Raw genomic sequence first — 24,935 nt, forward strand, 5'->3', positions numbered from 1 at the left:
AAAGCAGGGAATGAGAATGGAGCTGGCCATTTCTTAGGTGTGAATACCAACAGCAAGGCTGGCACTGGGATTATTTTCTTTTGCAAGGAGAAACCAGGAAACAATCATGAGGGTTTTATAGGTTCCACGTCAGAGGAAAATTGAAGGGATAAGAGCAGATGCATTTGTTATATAGAAGACTCATCATTAGAAATGAACATATAAAATTTAATAGCTTGGTTTAAAATACATTTTCAATTAAAAAACAGCAGGCAAAACAAAAAAAAAATCAGTTTCATAAAACATACATGACATTGCTGCTACTGTTATAAGACCCGTGTCCCAGAATATCTTATAGTGGAAAACAATCGTCAGATTTAGTTCACATACTTCATTAAGCAGTAAAAAGAAATAACATTCATGTCAATCTTACCTCTATGGAGATTCTAAATCTACTTCCCTGACCCTAGACCAAGTTTCCATAATAAAACTTCCACTTTCAATAAAAATGTGTAAATATATATATGTATTCTATATATCAGTTTTTTTTTAAAAATTCCCTTGCCATAGGAGAAGGATTCCCATGGCTGCTGAAGGGAAGCCCGAGCAGGAGGCTGGTGCTGGCTGGGCACGGCTCCCATGGCTGCTGTGCCAGAGGTGCATTCCTGTAAGGGGTGGCAGCTGTTGGCCAAGTCTCTTCAGCATCGTGCTGCACATCAGCCTCTCCCCTTCAGCCTGAGCCCACAGCCACAGATGCACCTGTGTGAGTTTGCTGGGGGGAGCTTGCAGTGCCCAGAGCATCACCAACCCTCTGTTGGGGCCCATCAACAAAAGAGGAAAAGGAAGGAGGGGGGAATAGAAGGGGGAATGGAATGAACCAGCTCAGGATTGATCAAAATACAAATTCCAAAATACTGTATTTTATATAAATCATTAAAAAAGAATGTGGGGAGGGACTTCAAGTCGTCACCTGGACTCACCACCAAGGGAGAATCAATTACACCTGTGACAGTCCAAGGATACCTTTGCTCAGCCTGGCTCTGAAGACCTTTGATGCCAAAGACCTTTGATGACCACTGCCTCTATGGGCAACCCGCTCTTCTCACTAGAGAAAACTGCCTCAACACCCAGCCTGAAATTCTGTGATTTACACCACTACTCCCTGTGCTTGCCATGGATAGGGAGGACATGTCCATGGGTCAGGAGGCTGCTCCCATCAATCATCCCATCTGAACATGACCCCTCACCAGCCAGACCATGCAGGCCTTCCTCCTCAGAAGCCATGAGCTTTGGCCAAAGGACCACGTGGTCCGTGCTCCAGTGGAGACCTCGGCAGTGCCGAGCAGAGCCAAAGGGGGGAGGTCTCCTATTTCTTCAGGTCATGCTCCTGTTGATCAACTCAACGTGGCATTTGCCTTCCTCTTCCAAACAGCACCATGACAGAGCTAAGCAATAGTAGGTTACAATTTGTTAACCATTAAGTAGAATCATTAATTATTAAGTAAAATCATATGCTACTTTTCTGGACTATTTCTCCAGTCTTTCCAGGTTGACCTTCATGTCCTAGGTGAGGTATGTGCAGCTTTGTACTGTCTGAAAATGTTACAAACCTCTTTCAATACCCAGATCCCTAACTAAAGCCTGACCTGGCACTCAAGTTCATCTGCTCACTATGTAACTGAGGTCTTTGCTTTAGTGCTGCCCTTTAAGTGCTCGTCTTTCACTTGCTATTAACCAGAGTGCCTTTCCTTCATAAGCACACGCACACAATGAGTAAATAGCACAGGGCAGTACTCTCTGGGGATGTCTGGCACTCCCAGCTGGGGCTCAGGATGCCTGCTGTGCCCACTGGGTCTCTCCAGCTCAGCAGCAGGTCCGTGGTATGTACAGACACCAGGAAGGCATAACCTACTTGGAGGCCCTACTCCCTGCTAACACTTGGCCTGCTGAGCCATTTTGGCACCTTCCTCTCTCAAAAGCCTTGCCTGTGCATTTCCAGTTGTTGACATGCTAGGCCTTGAAAGCTGGCTCCTCTAGCCCATGGATTCATCCAGCCTGAGCTGCTGGTGCAAGCAGCATCCAGCTGAGCCTTAAGTACACTGCTAAAGAAAAAACCCACCCTTGAGGAGACCTTCTTCCTGACCCTCAAACACGAGACTGCAAGAGAACTGCATCTGTCCAGCTCCTCCTGTGAACCAGCTGTCAGACTCAGCCCAAATCACCTCCCAGGACAGCAGTACCCAGCTGTTTCAGGACTTAGTGGCAGTTCATGACAGAAACTAGGACTTCCATCACCTGCCTGTGCATGAGGATTTAGGAGAGAGCTGGTATCTTTTTCCTTCTACACAGGAAGCTCCATGTTTAACAAGCAGGTCTCTTGTGCCTTCTATGAATGTACAAACGTGTGCTCACCTTTGGTGCATGATAAGGGTTTGTCCATTGTTAAATATCTATGTTAAATATGATTTCTCTGTATATGGCATCCTTTTAGATGGGCTTCATTGCATATATTCACGGTATATACAGAACACCATATTTTATATATATTATATATTGCTTATATGTACACATTTACAAACCTTCAAAAATATATTGCACTTATATACAATATAGCTTCATCTGATGAGAGTTCACACAGTTACTAAGGCGAGTTCTTCATAAGAAAGGCAGTTTTACATTCCCCCCAAATGACACAAGTGATTTCAACAGTCTGCCCTGGTCACAAGTAAACATTATAGACTTTTCTCCAACCTGCATGCAACTCCTACTAATATCAATCAGTAGTTTTGCAGCTCTCCCTAGCAGAAAACAGTCCAGTAAAATGGTATTAGCTGATAACAGGCTCAAACATGGTTACTAAAAAGATAAATAAGACATCACCAGTCTAAAAGGCCACCTTACAGGAGATTCCCCTCCCATAGCTACTAGTGGTTTATACACTAGTAAAAATATATACATGCGCTCCACTTAATTGTCAATCTTTGCTTGCCCATTTCAAGTGCAAATAAGATCATGAGCAAGAACAAAAACACTAATGTATTAAGCAAAACCACTGCTCTGCTCCCCAGAACAAGTCAAACATCTGGCTTTCTTCTGGAGGTGATTAGTGTTTTGCCCAACATGCTGAATTATGGGAAAATGTTCACTTGAGACCTTTGTTTAAAATCCACAGTGATCTGTGATCTTAGATCTCAGTCAAAGTCAGCTTGTAAGATCCTCCAACCTCTTCAATCTGCAGCTGGAAGGTATCTTCATTAGAATAGTGTTTCACAATGTTATCATCCATGTTGACCAGAATTCTGGAAAAACAAAACAGATCAGGTATCTTACAGTTCTAAATACCAAAGGCACTCTCAAACCTAAAAAAGCCTGGACTATCCAAGGGTAACACAAGATCCTGCTCATCCCTCTCTGACTCATTGCTTCCCATAGCAGATCTGGCTGTTCTGACCCAACCCTGCCATCAAGGCTGGCAGCCACACTTCTCAGGATCTGAATGGAAGGATTAAATCTGGCTTCTGGACCAGGGAGGGAGAGAGATCTTGGAACCAGCAGAATCCTTCTGAAGCTGCAGGCACCTGGGGCTCTGAATGGGTTTGCTTGTCAGTTATAAACCATCAGCACAAAACCCTCCAGAGCTTGCAGGGAAGAAACCACCCATGCTTGGCCACTTCTTTCATTTGCCAGAAAGGTCAATCCCTATGTGTTTGTGTGCACACACACACACACAAACCTGTGCTTAGCAGTGGTTTAGAAATCACAGATTTTAAGCTTTTTGCAGCTGTTCTGGTGGGCTAATTCTGCTATGAAAGCACAACCCTGGAAGGGTGTAATTTTCTGGCTAGAAGGAGAAGGGGCTGAGACACCAAATTGACAACCACTTATAGACAATCCAAGGAAATGACTGAGAAATTAAAAGATACAACAAAAGCAGACAATGTTCAGAAGCTCAATTACTTATGCTACAAAATAAGAAGATTAAGTAAGGCCTCTGGGAGAAACAGACACTTCACAGCTAAGTTCACTTCAATTTAGCCCACAAAAATACAACTAGGGTTCAGTAATTGTATCTGCCAAATGCAGATATAGTAAGCCCAGTCACCACTGGGAACAGTTTAATATGGGTTGAAGGAGGTTCTTCATCACTGGGAGTCTTTTAACAAACTGAACTCTTCTTCCTCTGACATGATCAACTCTGGTTCAAATAACATTTAGCTCAGAGAGGTTCAGTGACTTGTATTTACCCTGGAAGCCAGACTACATGTTTCTATAGGGTCTTCCTATAGTCTTCAGCTCTGTAGATGATGTTGTGTGTACTTGTGTGCACACACACACAACAGCAAATGGCATTCACATATCTGCAGTGCTTGGAGGAATTATACAGCAGATCTGCCTACAAGTTTGAAAAAGGTGTTCGTTCATATTCTTAGGCAGTTACTGCACAGGTACATACTCACCCTTTTTTACATTTTTTGAAGATTTTTCCTATTTTATCAAAAGGAACATCATACTTGTCGGATATCTAGAACAAAAGAAAGCAATGATTGGTGAAGCAAGGAGACTGCTGTCATTGTTTTTCGCTTCCTATTTTACAGAAAGGAACAACCACAACAAAAAGCCTGCAAATGAGGACAACTGCTCTGCCCTATAAAGGCAACACTAAATCCCAAACTATAGTGTAAATGTACAGATTAGAACCCCTTCTCTGCATTTAGCTAACTTCTGTACAAAAAATTTAATCACGTTTGAATCTGGATACTTCTCATACAGCAACCTCCTGCCTCTACACTCAAAAGCCCACCCACTAAAAGCCCACTCCACACTGTGACTCTCATTCTCTCTTGGCTCTCTGTTCTCTTGGCATACTGAAAACCATTTTTAAATTTAGTTTCAGAGGGATCAAGTGAAAACTAGTCACGACAGTGGCTGAAAGAAGAAAACAGCAACAGAGAGAGGACCTCTGCTGCTAAGGCATGAGGTGATCAGAAACATTCTCCTTCCCCAGCAGGGAGACACCAGTGTAGAGCCACAGCCACTGACCACGACACTTCACTGCACAACCTCCAGAAAGTTGTGAGGTCAGACACCCAAGCCTGGTTTACTCTGGCACACTGCTCTATCACACCACAGTAAGTACCACACCAAGACACTGCTTTGACATGCAAATGTACAGGGAGTTTCTCCCAAGCTACAGCTGTGAGCACTTGGTTCCTTGCTTTAAGAAGTCTGAGTGAAACAATGGAGGTGCAGCTTCACTTCAGGACCATGGGGTAAGGGAGGACTTCACAGCCTTCAATCTCTCTCTCCATGAGCCCCCACTCTCCAGCTGGCAAAGCCTCACAGCCAGGAAGAGACAGAGATTCTGGTTACACAACTATCTCTACAACCAAAAGTTAATGGCCAGACCTGTCTGCACATCCCCAAAGCCCCTGTTCCCTGAGCAGAGGCATTAGTCACAGAGAGAGACAGACAAGTGCCAGTTCTGAGCTCATGCCAAATATTACACCATTCCCTGGACTTAAGCTCTGTACTTCCCTTGCTCTGCAGCAGCAGGGCTAGTGGAAGGCTATTTTGGAAGTCAAGCAGCAGAGAGCAATTTCACACATGTGTGCACAGATATATATAAAAGTGTTCAGCAACACACAGAAGCTGGGACTTGCAGCTCTGCATTACCAGCTTGTGAAAGGGCAGTGGAGGGCCCCAAATGGGGTTTTGAAAGGCCGAAACAAACCCAAGCCACCAAACACATTCTGAAAATCATCCATCTCCTAGCAAAAGTACCCTCTCTGACAAGAGGAACAGCCAATCATCCAGTTTGACAGACCTGGATCTTCAGGAAGGTGTCTTACACCCAGATCCCACAGATGTGTACTTAAAAGACAAGCTTCCTGAATTCCCTTAACAATAAATTAAAGCATTATTTGCATTCATTTGCATATTATTGAAAGGAAATCTTCCTTATTCTTCTTATCCAGAAGAGCAGAAATGTGTGGACACAAGCTGTGACTGCAAGTCTGACACCTGTGACTGGCCAGTGTGTAAGGACTGGGTAGCCAGGGCTTCTTCTCAAGGACTACAAAATAACCTCATTACTTACAGCTTCCATGAGGCCTTTCAGAGATGGTGTCTTCAACATCAGTGCATCAAAGACCTCCTCTGACTCTTTTCGGACATACAGCAACACTGGAAAGCAATTTAGAGAGGAATTAACTGTGCAATTACTCCTCAGGAAAAATCTGTATCCCACAGTGGCTAAGCACACAGGAACATCCACTGAGGACCTTATGAACAAACAAACATACATACATTCAATGTACATTTAAGACTGTAGCACAAACACACTGCTAGGTTAGCTCAAAACTTACTTCTTGCACATAAAGCCACTGTATGCTCAAGCATCTTTATTGTCAAAATACCTCTGTATTTTCTTTATTCTATTATTAGGAAAAAAAGGTCATATTTGAAACAAATAAAGGAGGAACACAAAACACAAATCTTTGAAACTCTTGGGTTCCTCCATATCTTACAGTCATTTGCCATAAGACTTTCCACAATCAAATGATTTGACAGATGTTATCACAGCAGGTGAAGCCATCCTGGCCAGCCCCTAATTTTTAAATAATTTATTTGTACAGTTCTGTGCTCTTCCTATGCTGTCTCATCTTTCTTTGTGCCCCTTGCTGTGTTTCAGTAATACTCTTACACCAGTGCTGACATATAGTGCAGGCTTGGTCTCCTCTAGGAGGGGAATGAAAGAGAGGAACCCCAATTAGGTGAGCATCCCTTGCGTTCTCAAGCTAGGACAGACTCACTGCATGCAACATCAGCCTCATTAAAAACTGCATTAAGGCTGAGGAATTAGCCAGGAGAGCAAGAAAGCTTGGACTTTAACAGCTTTGCTGTCTTTAATCCATCTTCTAATGACCAGGTATTGCAGCCTGGATTGTTTACAAGGGTTCATCAGGCACAGCTTTGACACACCTGCAACATGCAACAATTACTGGCATTTCTAATGGAACAAGGTGAACTCAGGACAGCACAGCACCTTGATGCATTTCCCAATTTGCCTGTTAAAGGCAGCTTTAAAAAGGGAGGATTGTAGATTTGAAAATGGAAGACAGGACACATATACTCAGTTACAGCACATGTCAGATGAGAGTCAGCCAAAGGAGAGAGAACCTCATGGGGCTTGTTTTATGGCATACAGCAACATGAAAAAATAAGAAGTCTGATTTCCTTCTATAAAATACATCCTTCCTTACAAGTTTACCCAGACTGCAGAAATGCAGCCCCATTATGAGACTTGCTAGACTTAGCATTTGCTTCTTCACAGGCTTAATACTTCAAGCTTTGTTGTGGTCCTTCCAAACACAACTATCATCAATCAGGCACCACCTCCAACACCCCAAAGGGACCTCTCATCTCCTTCCACAACGCCACAGCAACATGGAATTGCAAAGACTGAAACCCAGTTAAAAATCAGCTGAATATTCTCTTAGCTTGGCTTTCAGAGGTGAACATCCAATTTCCTGGCACCATAAAAGATGCAACAGTTTTACACCCAGAACCAGTTCCTGGTGTTCACTGCTTGAAGTCCTGGAGGAGACTCCCCCAGTATTTTGTAGCAGATTACATGATGAACTCTCTGCCCCAGTCCATAGGGATACTGGTAAGCTGCTCACTTCATCTTGATTCTTTCCTTATAGGTTCAGAGTCCATTACTGTCTGAGTCGGCAGAACCCCCAGAAATTCTCACAATATAAAATATTTGCAGAGCTGAACCATATCTTTATACATGAACTGTCACTACTCAAAGCCAGAAAAATCAGTTTGAAGTATACATCAATATGAATTAAAAAATTCTTTAACCTCAGATGCCTCTCTCTATCATGATGTATAAATACTGCAAAAATTCAGTCTCTGAAAGAAAAAAATACCTCTTTTTGGCTCTTCTACTCTGACCATCTTATTTGGAGAAGCAATAAAGTCCTCTTCACCAATATAAGCTCCTCTCTTCAGGTTGGAGCTGTCATTGACAAGGCAAAAAGTTAGCAGTGGTACAATTACAGGGACTTATCCCTCTGTCTGAGGGCAAGGTGTCAGGAGGTTGAAGGGCAGCTCTTACCTTTCACCCTCTAGTTCTTCTGAAGCAACAGGAAGGACCTTTAAAATCAAAGGGGAGATTTTGTGAATATTTCATCCAGAACTAGAACTAATTTTCTCTTATAACCTTTCAATGCTAAATGAAATGACACTTTGGCTCCAAAAGCCAGTAAACATCATCTTTACCTTTTTTCATAAAAAGTAATAAAGGATCTCAAATGAGAGACAGTTACAAAAAGAAGCTAAGCAGCTTTCTCCCTGGACTGGTGTAGAATCTTCTGACAAAACTCAGCACTAGGGCCTTTGTAGAAAAACATGCAGGAATGTCAGCCTTATGGATACACGTTTATTCCCCATCCTTTGCTAGGAGTTCAGGCAATGCTCTTAAAAAGTAAGGTTTAGATTATGTTAGAGCATGGCAGAACTCGTGGCACAGCAAAGTTCAAGATTTTGAAACCTGGCTGCATGCTAATTTTTTCCCTTCCTGTTTCTTGTAAGCTGGAACTTTCCAGGAACACTGAGGCAGGGCACTGGCAGTGGATCACAGAGCTGACACACATGTCAATTCCACAGGGTGGATTTTCACCCTGCAGCAGAATCTGGAGGAGTCTGTGCTGTACCACAGCACACCAGGATCCCAAGGGATGCTACAAGAGAAAACCACCCTGCAGTTCATGCAATGGAAAAAATCCTTCCAGGTTCACAAAAACTGGACTTGATAGGAAAATAATTTGATGGAGAAAGAAAGTTAACTTCAGCCAATGTATCTTGAGGAACATGTCTTGCCCACATGAGACTCAGCCTGTATTTGATTACAGCACTGATCCAGTCTGACATTGCCTATGTACATAGACACACACAGCATATCCCAGGCCTTTTGCAAAAACATCTCAGAGCCTCCTCATCCCCACAACCATGAGCTTTACTCACGTGAGCCCCACGCTGCAGGTTTGCAAAGTGAACATCAGGGATGAACAGGACAGGCTGAGTGTCGAGGTCCATGAAGGGCTTGAAGATGGTGATGTCAGTACGTTTGTGTGAGGGGAGCATGGGCACTTTGACATCAGAAACTGTGGAAACAAAGATCAGGATCGAGGATACTGAAGGCCCTGATGGGGCCCTACATCATCTAAAAGGTACATACACTGCTGAACAAGGGTATTCTGCAGTCAGGGTCAAAGCAAAAAGCTCCTGTGGTAAAGGAGTTGGGACTTTGGTTGTCTCCCTCTCAGCTGAGGGCCTGGGCCCTGAGGGTTTGTTTCTCAGAGCAGTCAAAGCTTTCTCCACCTCTCCAACTGAGTGGCTCCACTTTGTTTAGATATTAATTGGGATGGACAATAATGTGGCATTAGCCCAAGAGAGGAACTGAGGTCTTCTATGGACCAAGTCATCCATCCAAACAGAGGGCAAAAATCAGTCCCTGCCCCACCTTCTCCCTCTCCAGTCCCTCAAAAGCTCGCTGGTGTTCCTATGCCAGGAGGATACAAAGAAGAAAAGGGACAACTTGTGTGTTCCCAATTGGGAGTGTCTTAAAGAGACAGCACCACAGTAGCTGTCAGCACCACAGAGCTAGTACAAACACTGGTTTGTGCAAGTTGTTATATTTAAACATTTGGATTCCACACTTCCAAGTTTCACATTCTATTTCCTCCCATTGTTCATCCTGGTCACCTCAGGGTGCCAGCCCCTAGTCCATTCCCCCAGGATCACCAGGATGTGTCTCCCACAGAGCCCTTTGGCTCTCACAATGTACCAGGTGATGTGACACAACCCACAAAGAGGACAGACTTCATCCACAAAGACCCTCTGAGGAGAAAGTGAGGCAGAAGGTGCCTTAAACCACATTTCAGACATATTAATGTCAAACTATCACAGCTGAAGACTTTATTTTACCAAGTGGAAACAATATCCATCTGAGGTCAAACCAACTGCAAACAAAACTATTTCTCATGTCCTCATTAGAAAATACACTATTTTCTCCTCACAAAATGGATTTTTTAAAAGATTTCTCAATTTCTGTAAAAAACAATTTGCCCAAAAGCCACCAACTATTTCTGCTGTTGAAGAGTTCATGTACACATGGCATTTGTGATCCTGGAGGTGAGTATAACAGCTTACGGCTTCAAGGAATCAAAAACTTCCCACATAAGAACTTAAAAGCCAAAGATCCTACTTTCCAGGAAAATAACGATCACATCGGGCTAAGCCCAAGCCTGGAAAATTAACATTGGAAAGCAGATTTGTCAAATCATGAGATCCTGGGAAATGTGTACTTGAAGCTGCCTTTCCTTTCCAGCCAGGATGCCAAGGGTTGCACGCAGTAACCTTCTGGGAGCCGCTGGGGCTGCTGCATTTGCGAAACACTAACAGTGTGCTAAACCTGCCTCTTGTGATGTGCCTCAAAAGAAACCAAAAACCCAGCCCTTTCCACAGCTTCCCTTGAGCAAATGGGTTCCCTTCAGCACTATGTTCTGAAGCTGCTCCAGCAGCCTGTACCTGCTGTGTCAGGAAAATCCTGCCCGGCGAGCTGGAGGCGCGCTGGCTGAACCAGTCGGGCTGTCAGCAGCACAGCGAGTGGGAGCACACGCCTGCCCCGTGCCAAGCAGCAACAGGGAGACACATCTTCCTCTAAGCAGCTCTGCTGCTGAATAACCACTCATCCAAACACAGCACCTGCCAGCTGCAGCAGCTAAAGCAAGATGCTCAGCAGGAAGAAACTCCTCATCCTTTAGGTACTACGATGCTGAAGTCTCCACATACTTCACGCATGCAGAAACTTTGAAATGACTTGCTAAGGACCACTTTGCTCCAGAAGAGTGAGCATAGGGCTGAGACGCTGGAGGCTCAGCCTCAAGGCTACCACAGCCTTGCTGACGAGTTGCAAACACGTTTTCAATGTAAGCTAAGCTAAGTTTAGAATCAAGCTGAAAATATTTGGAACTGATCATTCTCACTGCCACCCGGACTGGGAGGGTCTCTAGCCCAAAATGCCACCCTCACCTCACCACTTCAACTGCTACAACCCATCCTGAATACACAGCAGGACCCTGTCTTGGACAGGAAGAACTATACAGAATGAAACCCTAAACGACCCTGTGTGTTGCAAAACACAATGACTGTTCCATAAGGAACTGCTTAAAACAAGCACTGGTCCATACAGGATAAAAATTAACTTGAGAGTTCTACTGCACAAGCTATCTGTAGCCAAAATGAAATCCAATATTTAAAATACTGATGGAATAAGTTCTACTTACAGGCATTCAACTGAGAGCTGGGATCAGTGCACTTCCCTTTTCTTTTGCTTTGCTTTCGCTCTTCATCCCTGATCTTTCTCTCTGCTCCCTGTCAGACAAGAGATTAAGGGAAACCAATGGGTGAGTGAAGAAGAAGGGGGGGAAGAGAGAAAGATATTTTTAATTTTTTAGGTTTTTTTCAGTTGCAGAGGCAGGAACACCAGTTCTTCCAGAGCTATGTTTGTGGAGGTCAGTTCCACAGTACCCAAGCTGCAGGTTTGCCAGAGTGTGTCAACTTTGAGATCTGCTTATTTCTAAGTCCTATCATCTAATGAAATCCAACAACCATATTCAAGATGCAAACATTTGCTTTTCTTTCAAGTCAGATTGAGATATGGTGACAAAAGATACCCACATCTATAAGGATTGTGTAAAGCATTAGATAAAAGTATAGTTGAAGGGTTTAACACAATAAAGAATTGCAGGTCGCCCCAGTTCAGGAGATCCCTTGATTGTCATTAAAGTCACACCACATTTGGATCACCAAGTGCAAGATACCTCCTGCACATTTCACACAGAGCCTGCAGCAGTTGCACCAGCCTCCACTGAGCTCAAGCTGCAGACATGCACTGCTTTAAAGCAGGGATTATTTCTTCTCTTTTTATCAGGGCCAGGCCACGGTGGAATCCACAGGTTCCCTAACTGGGTTCACGCCTGCACTGTTCCTGGCCTTCCAAACCAAGCAGCAGAGGGAAGAGTGCCATATTGCCATGTTTTCTGCAATATGCAGACAGCTATGACAGAGAAAGAAAAGGAAGAAAGAAGCTTTGGAATAGTGTTCATTCCTCCAGCTCTGCCCAGACCTCACATGTGACTGCGGGTTAAGTCAGGGATGTCACATTGCCAGCTGCATGAAGTGCTAAGCCCACAGGAGATCCCCAACACTCAGTCCTTGTGCTACCACCTGGTCACCAAAACTGGTATACACAAGTTCTAGCTGTCTCCCAATGCCCTCCTTGGGGCAAAGCAGGGCAAAAGGGAACAGTCACCTGGCCACACCAAGCCATGATTTCTCATTCCCTCTCCTTCAAAGCTGCCAAAACACACCCACATCCTTGCACGGTACCAGAGGAAGACTTGATTAGCTACAGCAAATGAGGTGTCAAAACTCCTGTGGCCATGGGGTGGCAATCTGTGCCTAACGGTGCATGGGAGAATGAGAACAGCCCTCCTCACTTTCCAGTAAATCAATGCTCTATAGATGTCAGGCTGCCTATGCCTGCTGATAGCACTGGGCTTATCTGCACCAGCAATAAAAAGGAAAATTAGCCAAGATATTTGACACACATTAACACATATTGTCTTTTCTTCCACCCAATGAAGGGGAAAAAAGCAGCTTCAGGCAGCTGCAGTGAAAGAGAGAAAAAAATACACAGGAAGAGACAGGCATTGCCAGCTTTGCTTGACCCAATAAAGCTGATATAGCCCACTACAGTGAAAACATCCCACCTAAACCTCAGCACAGCTGGACCTGAACCCCTCTGTGTCCAGTGCAGTCACAACATCTCAGCTTGAGAGCAGGAAGATTAGATTAGGTTCCACATCTGATTTTTACCTTTTGTGTGGAAATAATAAGGTTGTGCTACTCAAACACTCTGCTACAGAACAGCATCTGCTTCCTTGTGGAGAACATGCTGATTCAATATGAGCACACATTCTGAGAAAACCTCCGCCCTCCCATTCCCTGCTTGAAAGTCAACTTGATGCAGGCTACTGAGGCCCAGGTAAATACATCTCAAAATCCACATTAAAAAAAAAAAAAAAAAGTTGTGTCTTGATAACAGGCTTTTGTGCCCTGCCAGCAGAGCTCAGGGAACAGTGGTTTCAAACTGAAAGAGGACAATTTTATACTGGATATAAGGAGAAGGTTTTTTTCTGATGAGGGTGGCAAGCCACTGGAACAGGTTGGTCAGAGAAGCTGTGGATGCCCCATCCCTGGAAGTGTTCAAGGCCAGGTTGGATGAGGCTTTGAGTAAGCTGGCCTGATGGAATGTATCCCTGACCATGGCAGAGATCTAGATTAGATGACCTTTAAAGGTGCTTTGCAACCCAAACCATTCTGTGATCACTCAAGTGAAAGAGCAGCTCCATGCTGCTGCCCATTCAATGGACATCAATGCTCCAGCAGCCTTGCACCCACTCTTTCCTTCCAACAGCATCCCACTCATTTGTTCCTATCATCCCATGAAAGCCTTCCCACAGCACTGCCCCTCGCTACCAGAGAAACAGCAGAGCCCAGAGGGCAACATGAGCTCTAGTCAGTGAAACAGTGAAACCCTGTATTTAATTCTTCTCATGTGGATGCACAGATGAGGTTCCATTCAGAATAGAGGAGGTCTTCTTCCTCTGGACAGGTCAGCCTCATCCCTGCTCAGCCCAAATATTGCTGGGCCAAGCCTGAAGGAAGCTGGTGCCATAACATTCTACAGGATGACACCATTATACCCATATTGTCCTGGAACCACAGAGGAGTAGATGAAAACCAAACATCCCAGGCACTGCAAGCACAGCCTTGACAAAGGAATAGAGGAGACATCTGTGTTAGGTGGCCACAACTTCATCATATTCTGCTGGTTTGTGTTTTCTTCCAACAGACCTCCACACTTCAGGCTTGGCCCTCCATGAAGAAAACATGGGTAACAGAATTTCTACAGGTAAGAGTGGTCACATGAGGACAACCACATTCAGGGATGGATATTGTAGTAACAATGGTCCTATAAACATTCAAAAGCAGCTGGTTGATTACATACATTTCAATACAGGGCAGAAAACAGGTGCTCCTTCTGAAAGGCCAATGCTCTTTCAGGAGCCTGAAGCCAGCAGCCAGCATTGGGGTCCATGAGGACATGGGGTTTGTGTATGATATGATAGCAGGCAGGGCTACAGGCATGGATTCTCTGAGGGAACGTTTATTCCGAAAAGCAGCTTCCCTATGCCCAACAGAGCCAATGTCAGTCAGCTTAGCATGGCCAAGGCCCATCTGCAATGGTGCTAGTGCCTCTGGGCTTATGTATTTAAGAAAGAGAAAAAATGTTCTGCAGCAACAGCCAGGAGCAAAGTGAGAATATACTAAAGAAACAGCTGTGCAGATGCCAAGGTCAGTGCAGAAGAGGGAAGCCAGGCACTGGAGCAGATTCCCCTGCAGCCCATGGTGAGGGAGCTGTGCCCCTGCAGCCCATGGAGGTCCATGGGGGAGCAGAGATCCACCTGCAGCCTGTGCAGGACCCCAGACCAGAACAGTGGCATACCCAAAGGAGGCTGTAATTCTGTGGGAAGTCTGTGCTGGGGCAGAGTTCTGGGAGGACCTGTGGCCCCATGGAGAAAGGAGCCCATGCTGGAGCAAGGTTTGCAGGCACAACTTGTGGCCCTGTGGGGCACCAACACAGGAGGCAGCCTGTTCCTGAAGAACTGCATCCCATGGAAGGGACCCATGCTGAAGCTGTTTGTGAAGAGCCTGTGGGAAGGGCTCATGTTGGAGAAGTTTGTGGAAACTGTCTCCCATGGGAGGCACCCCACACTGAAGCCAGGGAAGAGTGCTCAGTCCTCCCCCTGAGGAGGAAGGAGCATCAGAGATATGTGAAGAACTGACCATAGCCCCCATTTCCCTGCACTGCTGCAGGGGACAAGGGAGAGAATCAGGTAGTGAAGTTGAGCCTGAAAAGAAGGGAAGGGTGAAAGGAAGGTACTTTAAGATTCAGTTTTGTATTTTATTATCCTGTTCTGATCTTGATTTACATTTCTCCTTCCTTTCTTCTTTCTTCCTCCCTTTTAATTCAAGTAAAATTTGCAAAGTATCTGGAGGAATAAATCAGGAGAGTAAGTCAAAGTCCCAAAGGGAAATAAAAGATGCACTGGCATTACTATATTATGAGATTTGCTGAAATTTCTTCCATAGCTTGAAGGAAGGCATTGGAGTCTATATGCTGGCTACATACCTGCCTTTTTATTAACCAATTTGTCTTATTAGCAGTGGCACAAGCCTGTCAGTCATTTTAGCATTGTGTCAGTAATTGATTGGACAATTCAGGAGTAAAAGATCTCCCCCACCCTGTATCAAGCCTGTCTTCTCTGTATTGTAGAGAAAAAAGATTGATAGCACACAGGACTCCCAGATTACTCTGGTGAAAAAACATTAGGTGACACAGATGCTTCAGTCTCATCTTGAAACAAGAAAAAGAAAACAGAAAAAGGAAAAATAAAGGCCTGAAGAAATCTCATGAGACCCAAGCCTCTCAGGCTGACTTACTGGCAAGTCTTTAAGATGGCTCTGGAGAGCCTTTGCTAAGTCCCTGTAAATTCTCTGCAGAAAGTATCACAACAGGAGCAGCCACAGGCAGCTTTCCCAGCTGTGAGGAATGCAGAGGGACCCATTTAAAAGCCTACAGATGGACAACAGAACATGGCAGGGTGAGTTAATGGGATGCTACGACAGGGGCACAGCGCAGAGGCTCTGGATATTTTGGGAGGTAAGGGGTGACAGAACAATGGTGCATGAGATGAATCTTTGTGTCACCGTCCTGGGGAGCACCAGGCAAGACCACACAGTGGTCTGGAAAAGCCAGCACAGGACCAGAGAGGGGGGTGACAGACCTGCCTCAGCCCTGCAGCTGCACCAAGAGGCATTTGAGCTGTCACCTGAGTCTGCCCTGTGAAGATGGAGTCTGGATGCAAAGAGTAAGAGGCCCAAATCAAGCAGGATATCAGCAAAATAGGAAGTCAACATGGTTCACAGCAATCAAAAGGACTGGGGAAGTCCAGGAAGCATTTATCATGGCCTAGAACAATCTCGGTCACTCTGGAAACAATAACATTACACATTACTTGCCCTGGACATTCAAAAGACTGCTCAGGCAGGAATAGGTTATGAAAATTGGGAAATTGCATTTCTTTGCAAACTCAGTTAAGCTTTCACTTAACTCAGCTTCTGCTGTTTCTTTCATAGCTTCTGTTGAATACTGGCTTTGGGATAGGCATTAATTCTGGGTGCTAAATTAGTTAGGCAGAGCAGTCAAATTACAGCACCCATCCAGCTTACAAATGGGCTTTTTTATGCTGCTGTATCTCACAGTGGTACATCTTTTGTTCACAAGCTCTTCAAGTTATTGGTTTGGGGCTTTTTGTAATAAATGCAGTAGAAAAACATGAAGAAATTTAAAAGGACCAACACAACAGAACTTGGGCAAAAAGACAAGTCTGCCCTTGCTCCAGTCAATGGCAATGATTTCTCCTGCTGAAGGCTCTTCCCAGTGTCAGTATGCCATTGACTGACCTTTCTCTAAAGTCAATGTGCAGGAACACTAAGCACTCCAGCATTTTGAGAGCAGCATATTTAATTGAGGTCATCATAACATGTATGGGCCAAGTAGAAGGGGTTGAAATGTTTTAAACACAGACAGGACTTCTCAGTGAGTCAAAATAGCAAGTGACACAATTAGGGAAAGGAAAAAAAAAAAAGCTGCTAAGCTGTGGAGCAGCGTTTCCAAAACAGTCACTGGCACATTGATTCAACCTTACCTTGTCGCAGAAGACTTTAATTTGGCAGTAGGCTCTGTGGACAGGTTTGTTACTCCTGTTATTGTAGCTGTAAGTGTCAATCTGAAGATTCAGGGGCAGGCCTTTCACTCCCTTCTGAGAGGAAAAATCTGTGCTGAGGCAGTTGACAGAAATGAAAACCTGCAGAGGAGGAAAGCAGCAGCTGTCAGTAGTGACACACGGACTCCTGGCTGACCACTGAGCAAGGGACACTTGGGGAGTGCTGAGGCTCAAATGCTGGTCCTTGCCACTACAGTAGCACCTTCTTTCTTCTGAGACACCAGGTAAAATCCCCAAGAAGCAATATAACATTCTTAAGTCTTTACATAAGCCACTGGAGGGGACAAAGCCACTTTGTCCAAAACAGATTTCAACACATCCTCCAAACTTTAGGAAGACTCCACCCATCTTTCCACCCAAGAACTCTCAAATGTCACCACCAAACTTTTAGCAAAAGGGATGCTCCTACAATCAATCCTCACTGCTCAGTGTTTATTAGCATCTTGGTAAGAATGCCACCATGTTCCAAAAAATCCATGTTACTCTGGGTAAGTTACATCTTTCCATGAGTTTGACATGAGCACAGTTTATACTTTAAAGTACTTGGTTGAGGCTTTTTTCAAAAGGCTATTAAAAACTTTTAAAAAAATATTAGGCAATATGTAATCTTTAAACACAGAAATAACACCATTATTCTGGTGAAGGTTTCTGGGCTTCACACTAAGTTGAACACTACTTTGAATATTCCTTAGTAAGACCTTCAATACTCTGTTAACATTCATCTGGAAAGGGTAAGAGAAACATTTCCATTATTACAAAAAATTACAGGGAAAATTAATTACACGTAGGAACATATCTAATTTCATTTTCATAACTGCTTGAAGAAACAACAAAAAAACCCTCTCAAAAACACAAATCACACACAACCAGAGAACAAGTCCAATGCTGCTTAACAGAATAAAGAAATATCCTTAAGTGGATATGAGCAGATAGACCAGAGTACTTTGTATCTAGATAATGGGCTTGCAGCGTGGCAGGCTTTTCTACAGGCACAATGCCTATTACTGGCACATCTCAGAAGCTGCGAGGATTAATTACCAGGAATTTACAAGCCGCCAAGACCTGCAACAGCTTCTCTCCTCTCTGCCTGAAGAATAAAGGCTGGGAACTCACTGCTTTAAAAAAAATAATCAAAGCCTTGGGAGCCAGAAGCACCTTCCCAGAGATTTTGCAGGAGCACCATCCCAGCCCCCGATGCTCACTTAGGTGGTGCTTCCACCAGCACCATCAGAGCAGCGAGCTGGTGCCACCTCCCGGAGCTGCAGAGGCTCACACAGGCTTGGGAAAGCTACAGGCTCTGGCTTTGCTAAGGGCTGCTTCTCAACGTCCTCTTTGCACGGGTTCTGAAACATCCTTTACCAGTTTTAACAATGATGGGAAATGGAAATGTAAAACCCTGACCTGCTGATAGTTTACAACCACTGATTTTTCCCTGCCATGTATAATAAAGCTGTATAAAAAGCTGGGGCAAGGAGGAAAAACAGTGCAGGTGAGGGACTTCTCTTGCAATAACCTGTCTGAATACTGGGGATTCACATGCTGCTTCCTGCAGCCCCTGTGCGCTGAGAGGGCAGCACAGTTGCTCTGCAAGTAGCCCCCCTCTTCTTTCCTGTGCACACACCATCCCAGAGATTCCAGCTCCCAATTCCCCAGCAAGGCCTACTGTGCCAAGGGACATGGAATGAGTGAAACACCACCCACCCAACCCAGGCCAGCACAGCACGTCAGCAGAGCCCCAGCCCCTGACCCACACTGCTGCCTCTGTGGGGACTGAAGCCAGGAACATGTGCAGGATGCCAGGGGAGCTGGTGCTCAACGCCTGCTCCAGCTGTGCCCCAGCATCCCAAACCCACGCTGTTCCAAGACAACTTTTTGTGAAGGCATTATATACATCACAAATCGCAGTCAGGAAAATTATTTTAAAAGAAGTTGTTTGCAGTTTTTCCCAGACTAATCCAAAGGATGGCTTTGCCTGCTTTTATCCACCCCACTTCCCTTCTTGCTACCTTTGCCTTCACGAGGACATTTTGCCTGCAGTGCTGGTACAGCCCGGGGGAAAGCTTCAAGGAGTTTGAAGAGCTGCTCTCATCAGCTTAGGAGTTTGGTAATCAGATGTATGCACACCCTGAATAATTGCATTCCCTGAGCAGGGGTTTTGTTTTTTAAAAGACCCTCAACTCTGGGTGTTTGCATATTTTTACATTTTAAATTTTAATTTTAAATTTACCTATACTGAATATTCACTCAACTCATTTCTGTATTAAAAAATGACTACAATCTTTAAGAAAAACATGCCCAAGCAGCCACATCAGCAGGTCCACCACCATCTCAAAATTTCTATTAAATCCTTCAAATGAGTTTCACACCACTGGACACCAGAAGATTCAGTGTGCAGCAACAGCAGTTCTCTAGCACATCGTGTCACTTCTCTTCTGAGACTTCAAGTTCATGTTTTCAGTTTTTACGGCTTACCAGCCACACAAAGTCCACTGGGCTGAAGGTAGAAGAGTTGGTCTCAGCACAACAGACACATGTTACTACAGCAGAGCTGCACAGGTATCCCATGGGAATTTAGGACTGCCTGTCAGATGTCAAAGATTATCCTCCTACTTCAGAGTCTCCTCATTTGATTAGCTTTGGCTTTAAGCAGCTGACTTCATTTTCATGCCATTTAAATCTTCAGCACTCTAGGCAGGAGATGACAACTAAAACCTAATCATGTCTCTGAAGCAACAGAGAGCCAGCCTGTCTTCTCCTGTTTGTACTAAACCATTTCAGCTCAAAAGGAGCATCTACTTCTCCCTACCCACCCCGTAACTCCTATTTTTGAGCAACTTCAGGTTGCCTCAAGCTTCACAAAACAGAATTTTAGCAAACAGCTTTTCCCAGTTTGGGCTAAGACAGTTTCAGCCAGGTTCTTAATGTACAGGAATATTTGACTTACATTAGAAATGAAATGTAAGGCCAAGTGACTGCATCAGCTATATCCCCACCCCAAAATTGCCAGAAGAAAGAAAAACGTAACCACAGAAGTTGCTCTGCGTCTTCAGCCTGCTGAGCAAGATTCCTTTTCACGTGTCCAACCTATTTTTCTAAGGGCAGTTCCGCATTCTCAGCTATATTAAGATTTGTTGTTTAAAAAAAGTTTTCATCTCACCTCTCAAGATTCAACATAAAGACAGCACTTAAAAATAGAGCACTGTCAAGCCTGGGCACTTACACATGAGTCAAGCCCTCAAAAGTTACGCTGATTTTCTTTAAAACTGAGATTTGTAAAGGGATTAGAAACCTGCTCTTGAGTTATTTTGCTTGCTTGGCAGTTGAGCCTCTAGTCTATATTTGACTACATATATCTAGGCTATCACATAGCCAGGCTTTTCTCTCTAACCCAAGGCAGGCTTTATTCCCTTTTTTTTTCTGTTGATTTTTTCCACGCTTTTTCTAACCCCTTTTAAAAAAGCTGAGATACTCGTTGAGGCAAATGGCTTCACAATAGAGGCATATCAGATAAAATCAAACAGCATGAAAACTGTGAGCTGCTACAAGCTGCTAACCTCCCACACCTGGCATTCACCCCAGCGCTCTAGAGCCTCCTTTCTCCAACACCATGCTGGGTTTCCTGCAGCCTTTGGGGCAGCCCAGCTGCACACAACAAAAGACTGAAGGCAGAAGGATTAAAGCACCTCCTCTGGAATCATGCTGGAAGTTAGCGTGGGAAGAAGTCAGACCTCATGACTTCTCTGTCTGCTTTAACCATCCGACCTCTCATGCCCCTCCTCACCTAAGGTGGGAGGAACACACCGTGCCTACATTCAAATCCACGAGAAACAATCTTCCATTTTAATAATGCAGAAAAAAAATTAATCCGACAGCTCTGCCGTGTGCCCTCAAGGAAGGGCAGCAGAGACAGCCAAGTTCTTTCCACACAGCACCTTTTTCTTACAAGATCTGCCTTTCAAACAAACCAGGAAAAACAGACATAATTAAAGGGCAATCAAAGCGCTGCAGGAACCTCTCAGTCAGCGAGATGAAAGATGCCTTTTTTAAATGAAGGCTTGCATACCCAGATCTCTTCTCCTCAGTTTATCTTGGACGCCGTACTCTTCTGTCACACAAAAAGCACTAGCAGTTCTGGTGAGTCCAAAGGCTACATATGCAGCAGCTTTAGATGAAATGTCATTTTGTGCCCGCTCATCTGCCCAGCTGGAAAGGAGCAGTGTAGGTTCTCACCCATGGCAGCTGGGGCTGCCACAGGCAATGGGGAGCAACTTGTGTTAGCACACCATGAACTCTGACCAGTCAGAGCAAACACAGGCACAGGTAGCACTGTCCTGCAAAGTCCTGTACATCCTTCTGGATAGGGACCTACACAGGCAGACTCAGGACTTTTCCAGGCTGATCACCTTGCTCTACATTTATTTCATTTCAAGAGAAGGCAGATAAATGGTATTATCTCCTCCTATTTATGAACCTATATATTTCTGTGTCCAAAGGATTAAGACATTACTCAACAATCCAAGTCCACTAGATATTTCTTTCTTTATTGAGAATTCAAATAAAAACCTTAGCTCTTTTCTCACACTAGTACACCAAAGCCTCTCATTTTAACCACAGAACAGTTTGGGTTGGAAGTGACCTTAAAGATTGTCTAGTCCAGCCCCCATGTTATGGGCAGGGACACATTTCACCAGACCAGAAAGCTCAAAATCCCATCCAGCCTGGCCTTAAACACTTCCAGGAACAAGGCATCCACAGCTTCTCTGGGCAGCCTGTTACAGTGGCTTAGCACCCCTCACAGTGAAGAATTTCCTCCTAATACCTAATCTGAATCTGTCAGTTTGAAGCCATTCACCCTTGCTCTGTATCACTGTAAGCCCCTGTAAAAAATCCCCCTCCAGCATTCTTTTAGGCCTCCTTTTCGTCCTGGAAGGTGTTCTAAGGTCTCTCCAGAGCCATCTCTTCAGGCTGTACAACCCCAACTCTTCAGCCTGTCTTCATAGGAGACATTCCAGGCTATGTTATAGTCAGTCTATTCAGCTTAAAATTGTCAGGATGTTTTTGATCTTGGATGACTGTGTTTGTACAGAAATACAGAGTTTGGAGCCTACAACACAACAACCAGAGACAGGTTAAACTGCAATGAGCTTCTTTCCAGGGAATGCAGCTGCTTTTCTTGGCTTTGGCCAAATAGTTTCAATGTTATGGCCAAAATACAGTAGGCAAAGGGATTCTAGTGGATCTGGAATCTAGAGACCATTTTCCTGACAGAAAGGCAGTGTATCCCACTCCCATAAAGAAAAATTAACCAGAAGCTCAACATTTATCATTTCAATGCTGATAGCTGCAATCATATGGTTTCTCTAAAGGCTTAGACAAATATAAACAGCAAAGAGAAAAAAAAACCCCAGAGTATTTTCTAAATATTTGTCCCCATATGTTTCCTCTATGCTGCAAGCTGGTTGGATGGAAAACATCTCCTGTCCAAAAGCCTTATGAAGTACACCAGCAGAGTTCCAAGCCCTTCTGAGAGGCAGAGCTGTCAACCTGGGCACTACCTTGTGCTAATGTAGCTACGTGGCTTCCAAGATTGGCTCTGGGTGAGAGCCAAGCAGCTTCGAGTGCAGGCAGGGCAAGCACAGGTCTGCCTGCACACATCCACAAAGGCATGTCCTAAGAAAGCAGCTCTGGGAAGACTCTTCTGTATTTAAAAGAAAAAAAACCCAAACCCACACTTTGGTAAGATCACCTGAGAGGTGGCTAATCTTACTGCTCTCACATTCGTTTCTTCACCTCCCACACGCACCACAGGTTTTGCATCAGCAGGAGGTGAGCCAGGAAAGAGATAAAAAAATTGGGCAATTCATGCACCTGTGGGCTCCTGAGCCACCTCCTGCCTTTGGGATCGGATGCTCCAAAAAAGGCTTGCCTGGCAGATGGGTGATAGGGCTGCATCCGCTCCAGCTCTGCCAGGCAGACCCAGCACCATCCTGCTTGCAGCCCAGACAGTGAGTTTGCATTCAAACCTACCACTCCCAGTTTGGGTGACTTACACGGAGGCCATCATGGGTCCCACACCATGTCAAGGAATGACAAGTGGGAAATACAATCCACCTCCAGATAAAGAACATCCTCCTAGCAAGTTTACTCCACCATTAAAACAAAAAGGAATGGTAATGAAAGGAAAATACATATTCCTGCTCACAAAGAGCAATGCTGATTGTTATTCCAACCTGTTCTGAGGCAAGGAAATACAGGAATGTCTCTGCTCACAACACCTGGGAAACATGGGGATAATGGTTCCCAGTCCTACTGATGCCTCCTCCCACCCCATGCTTTGATAAGATAAAGCTGCTGGGCCGGGTTTTGTTAGGTTGGTTGGAAAGAAAGTAAAAACAGCAGTTTGGTAAAAACAGTGACAAGGTGTTGAAAAAACCAAACAACAAATAAACAACAAAAAAAAAACCCCACCAAAAAACCCCAACACACCTCCCCACATCAACAACAACAACACAAGTCTCCAAAAACAACGTCAAAAGCTGAAACACAAAAACAAAACACAAAACAGAGAATTAAGTCTATAAATGCACAAAAATGACTGAAAAGAAAGGGTTGCCATCAGGTAAAAAAGTAATAGAGGAAAGGGAAAAGAAAAACAAAATTTCCTCCTAGTTTTCTCTGTAGAAAAGCTAATGTCAAGACATTTTCCTTTCAGCTTTGGGAAACACCCTGTGAGCTCCTACTTGGAAGGCCAGACAATGGCAGAGGCTTGGGACACAAAGTTCGGGTAAAATACTGGGTTGAAAACTTGCTTCTGGTTGGCAGTGCTTAAAATCAAGGGCAGCATATGCTTGTTTTCCAGAAAACCCAGGACAGAGCAGGGAGACGTCAGCATTAAGAGGCAGGTAAGCAATATTGCTATGACTTTCCTATGTCACTGCTCCAAAGGCTCTGTGTACCTGCCTCAAAGTATTTGTGGTCTGCAGCCTTGGCTTCACACCAATCTCTTTCCTTTAAGTATGTTTGACTCATCACATTTCATAGTTTCATTTCCAACTAGTCAAACCTGTACCTCCTCAATGCTGCTGAAGGTGGCCCACACCTTCTTTAATGAGGCATATGACTGCTGCTTCATTACAATGGCATCCATATAAATGGATGCAATATTCATCAATCAAAAAAGTTTAAATTCTTCCTATAGTGAACACCAAGGCAGGATTATGCTAGAATAAGCTCTTAAAAGAAATCAGTAGTGTACCACCCAGTCTCACTTCAAGTTATAGCAAGAGATCCACGCTCTCCAAAAACTGAATTCCTCTAAACAAAATAATTTTGCCAACACATGGGAGGATCTGCCAAGAAGACCACCCTTATTGCCTAAATTTCTATTTCAAAAGGCTATCCCAAGTTAGATGCAAATTACCATAATATTAGGATCATTCCACTCTTCTTGGACCAAAAAAAAAAGTAATGAAAAATACTGTTTAATTGCTATGTCATTGAGGGCATCAATTAAGAGACACTACAGCATCTTCCCTTTGGTGAAAAGCAGCAAAAACCTCTGACATGATGTTCTTGAGCTCAAAATGCCTGTTACACTCTCTCCATGTATTCCCTTTTAGTAGGAGTCTTTTCACACAGCATCTGGCTTACAATGACTTTTTTTTTGGGAGGGAAGGAGTAGGAGGACAATAGAACCCTTAATGTGCAATGACATCATTTTTGGCTACAGTCCCATTACCCAGCCTATAGCAAGCCAGACCAAAGACCTCCAAGGGGGCCCTTCTCTGGGAGCTGCTGGAAGCAATGCTGCTTTTCAGGAGGGGCCCCTTGGGAAGCACAGAAGGGGTGCCCCAGCACAAAGGCAGGATCCCTGCCCCGTCAGAGCTCCAGAAACAGGCAGGAGGCTCTTGCAGTCACTGTGCAGACAACAATTCACCCTGTTCAGACAAGAGGCCCCAACCCTCCTGC

At 44.4% G+C, this 24,935-nt stretch overlaps 1 protein-coding gene across 2 annotated transcripts in view; it reads right to left on the minus strand.

Moving 5' to 3' along the window:
- Positions 1-219: 219 nt before the first annotated feature.
- Positions 220-24,935, minus strand: part of GRHL1 (grainyhead like transcription factor 1) — a 41,079-nt gene continuing 16,363 nt past the window's right edge. Inside the window, exons 9-16 of one of the 2 annotated variants that reach the window (XM_030946441.1) lie at positions 16,890-17,048; positions 11,337-11,424; positions 9,013-9,152; positions 8,105-8,142; positions 7,917-8,005; positions 6,077-6,162; positions 4,437-4,501; positions 220-3,278 (exon numbers count right to left, since the gene is read on the minus strand). In XM_030946441.1, the coding sequence (XP_030802301.1) occupies positions 3,164-3,278; positions 4,437-4,501; positions 6,077-6,162; positions 7,917-8,005; positions 8,105-8,142; positions 9,013-9,152; positions 11,337-11,424; positions 16,890-17,048 (780 nt within the window). In that variant the 3' untranslated portion in view covers positions 220-3,163. The remainder of the gene's footprint in view (positions 3,279-4,436; positions 4,502-6,076; positions 6,163-7,916; positions 8,006-8,104; positions 8,143-9,012; positions 9,153-11,336; positions 11,425-16,889; positions 17,049-24,935) is intronic. The other variant, XM_030946442.1, reaches the window with a different exon arrangement.

Source organism: Camarhynchus parvulus, chromosome 3 (genome assembly GCF_901933205.1).
Source record: "Camarhynchus parvulus chromosome 3, STF_HiC, whole genome shotgun sequence".
Taxonomy (NCBI): domain Eukaryota; kingdom Metazoa; phylum Chordata; class Aves; order Passeriformes; family Thraupidae; genus Camarhynchus; species Camarhynchus parvulus.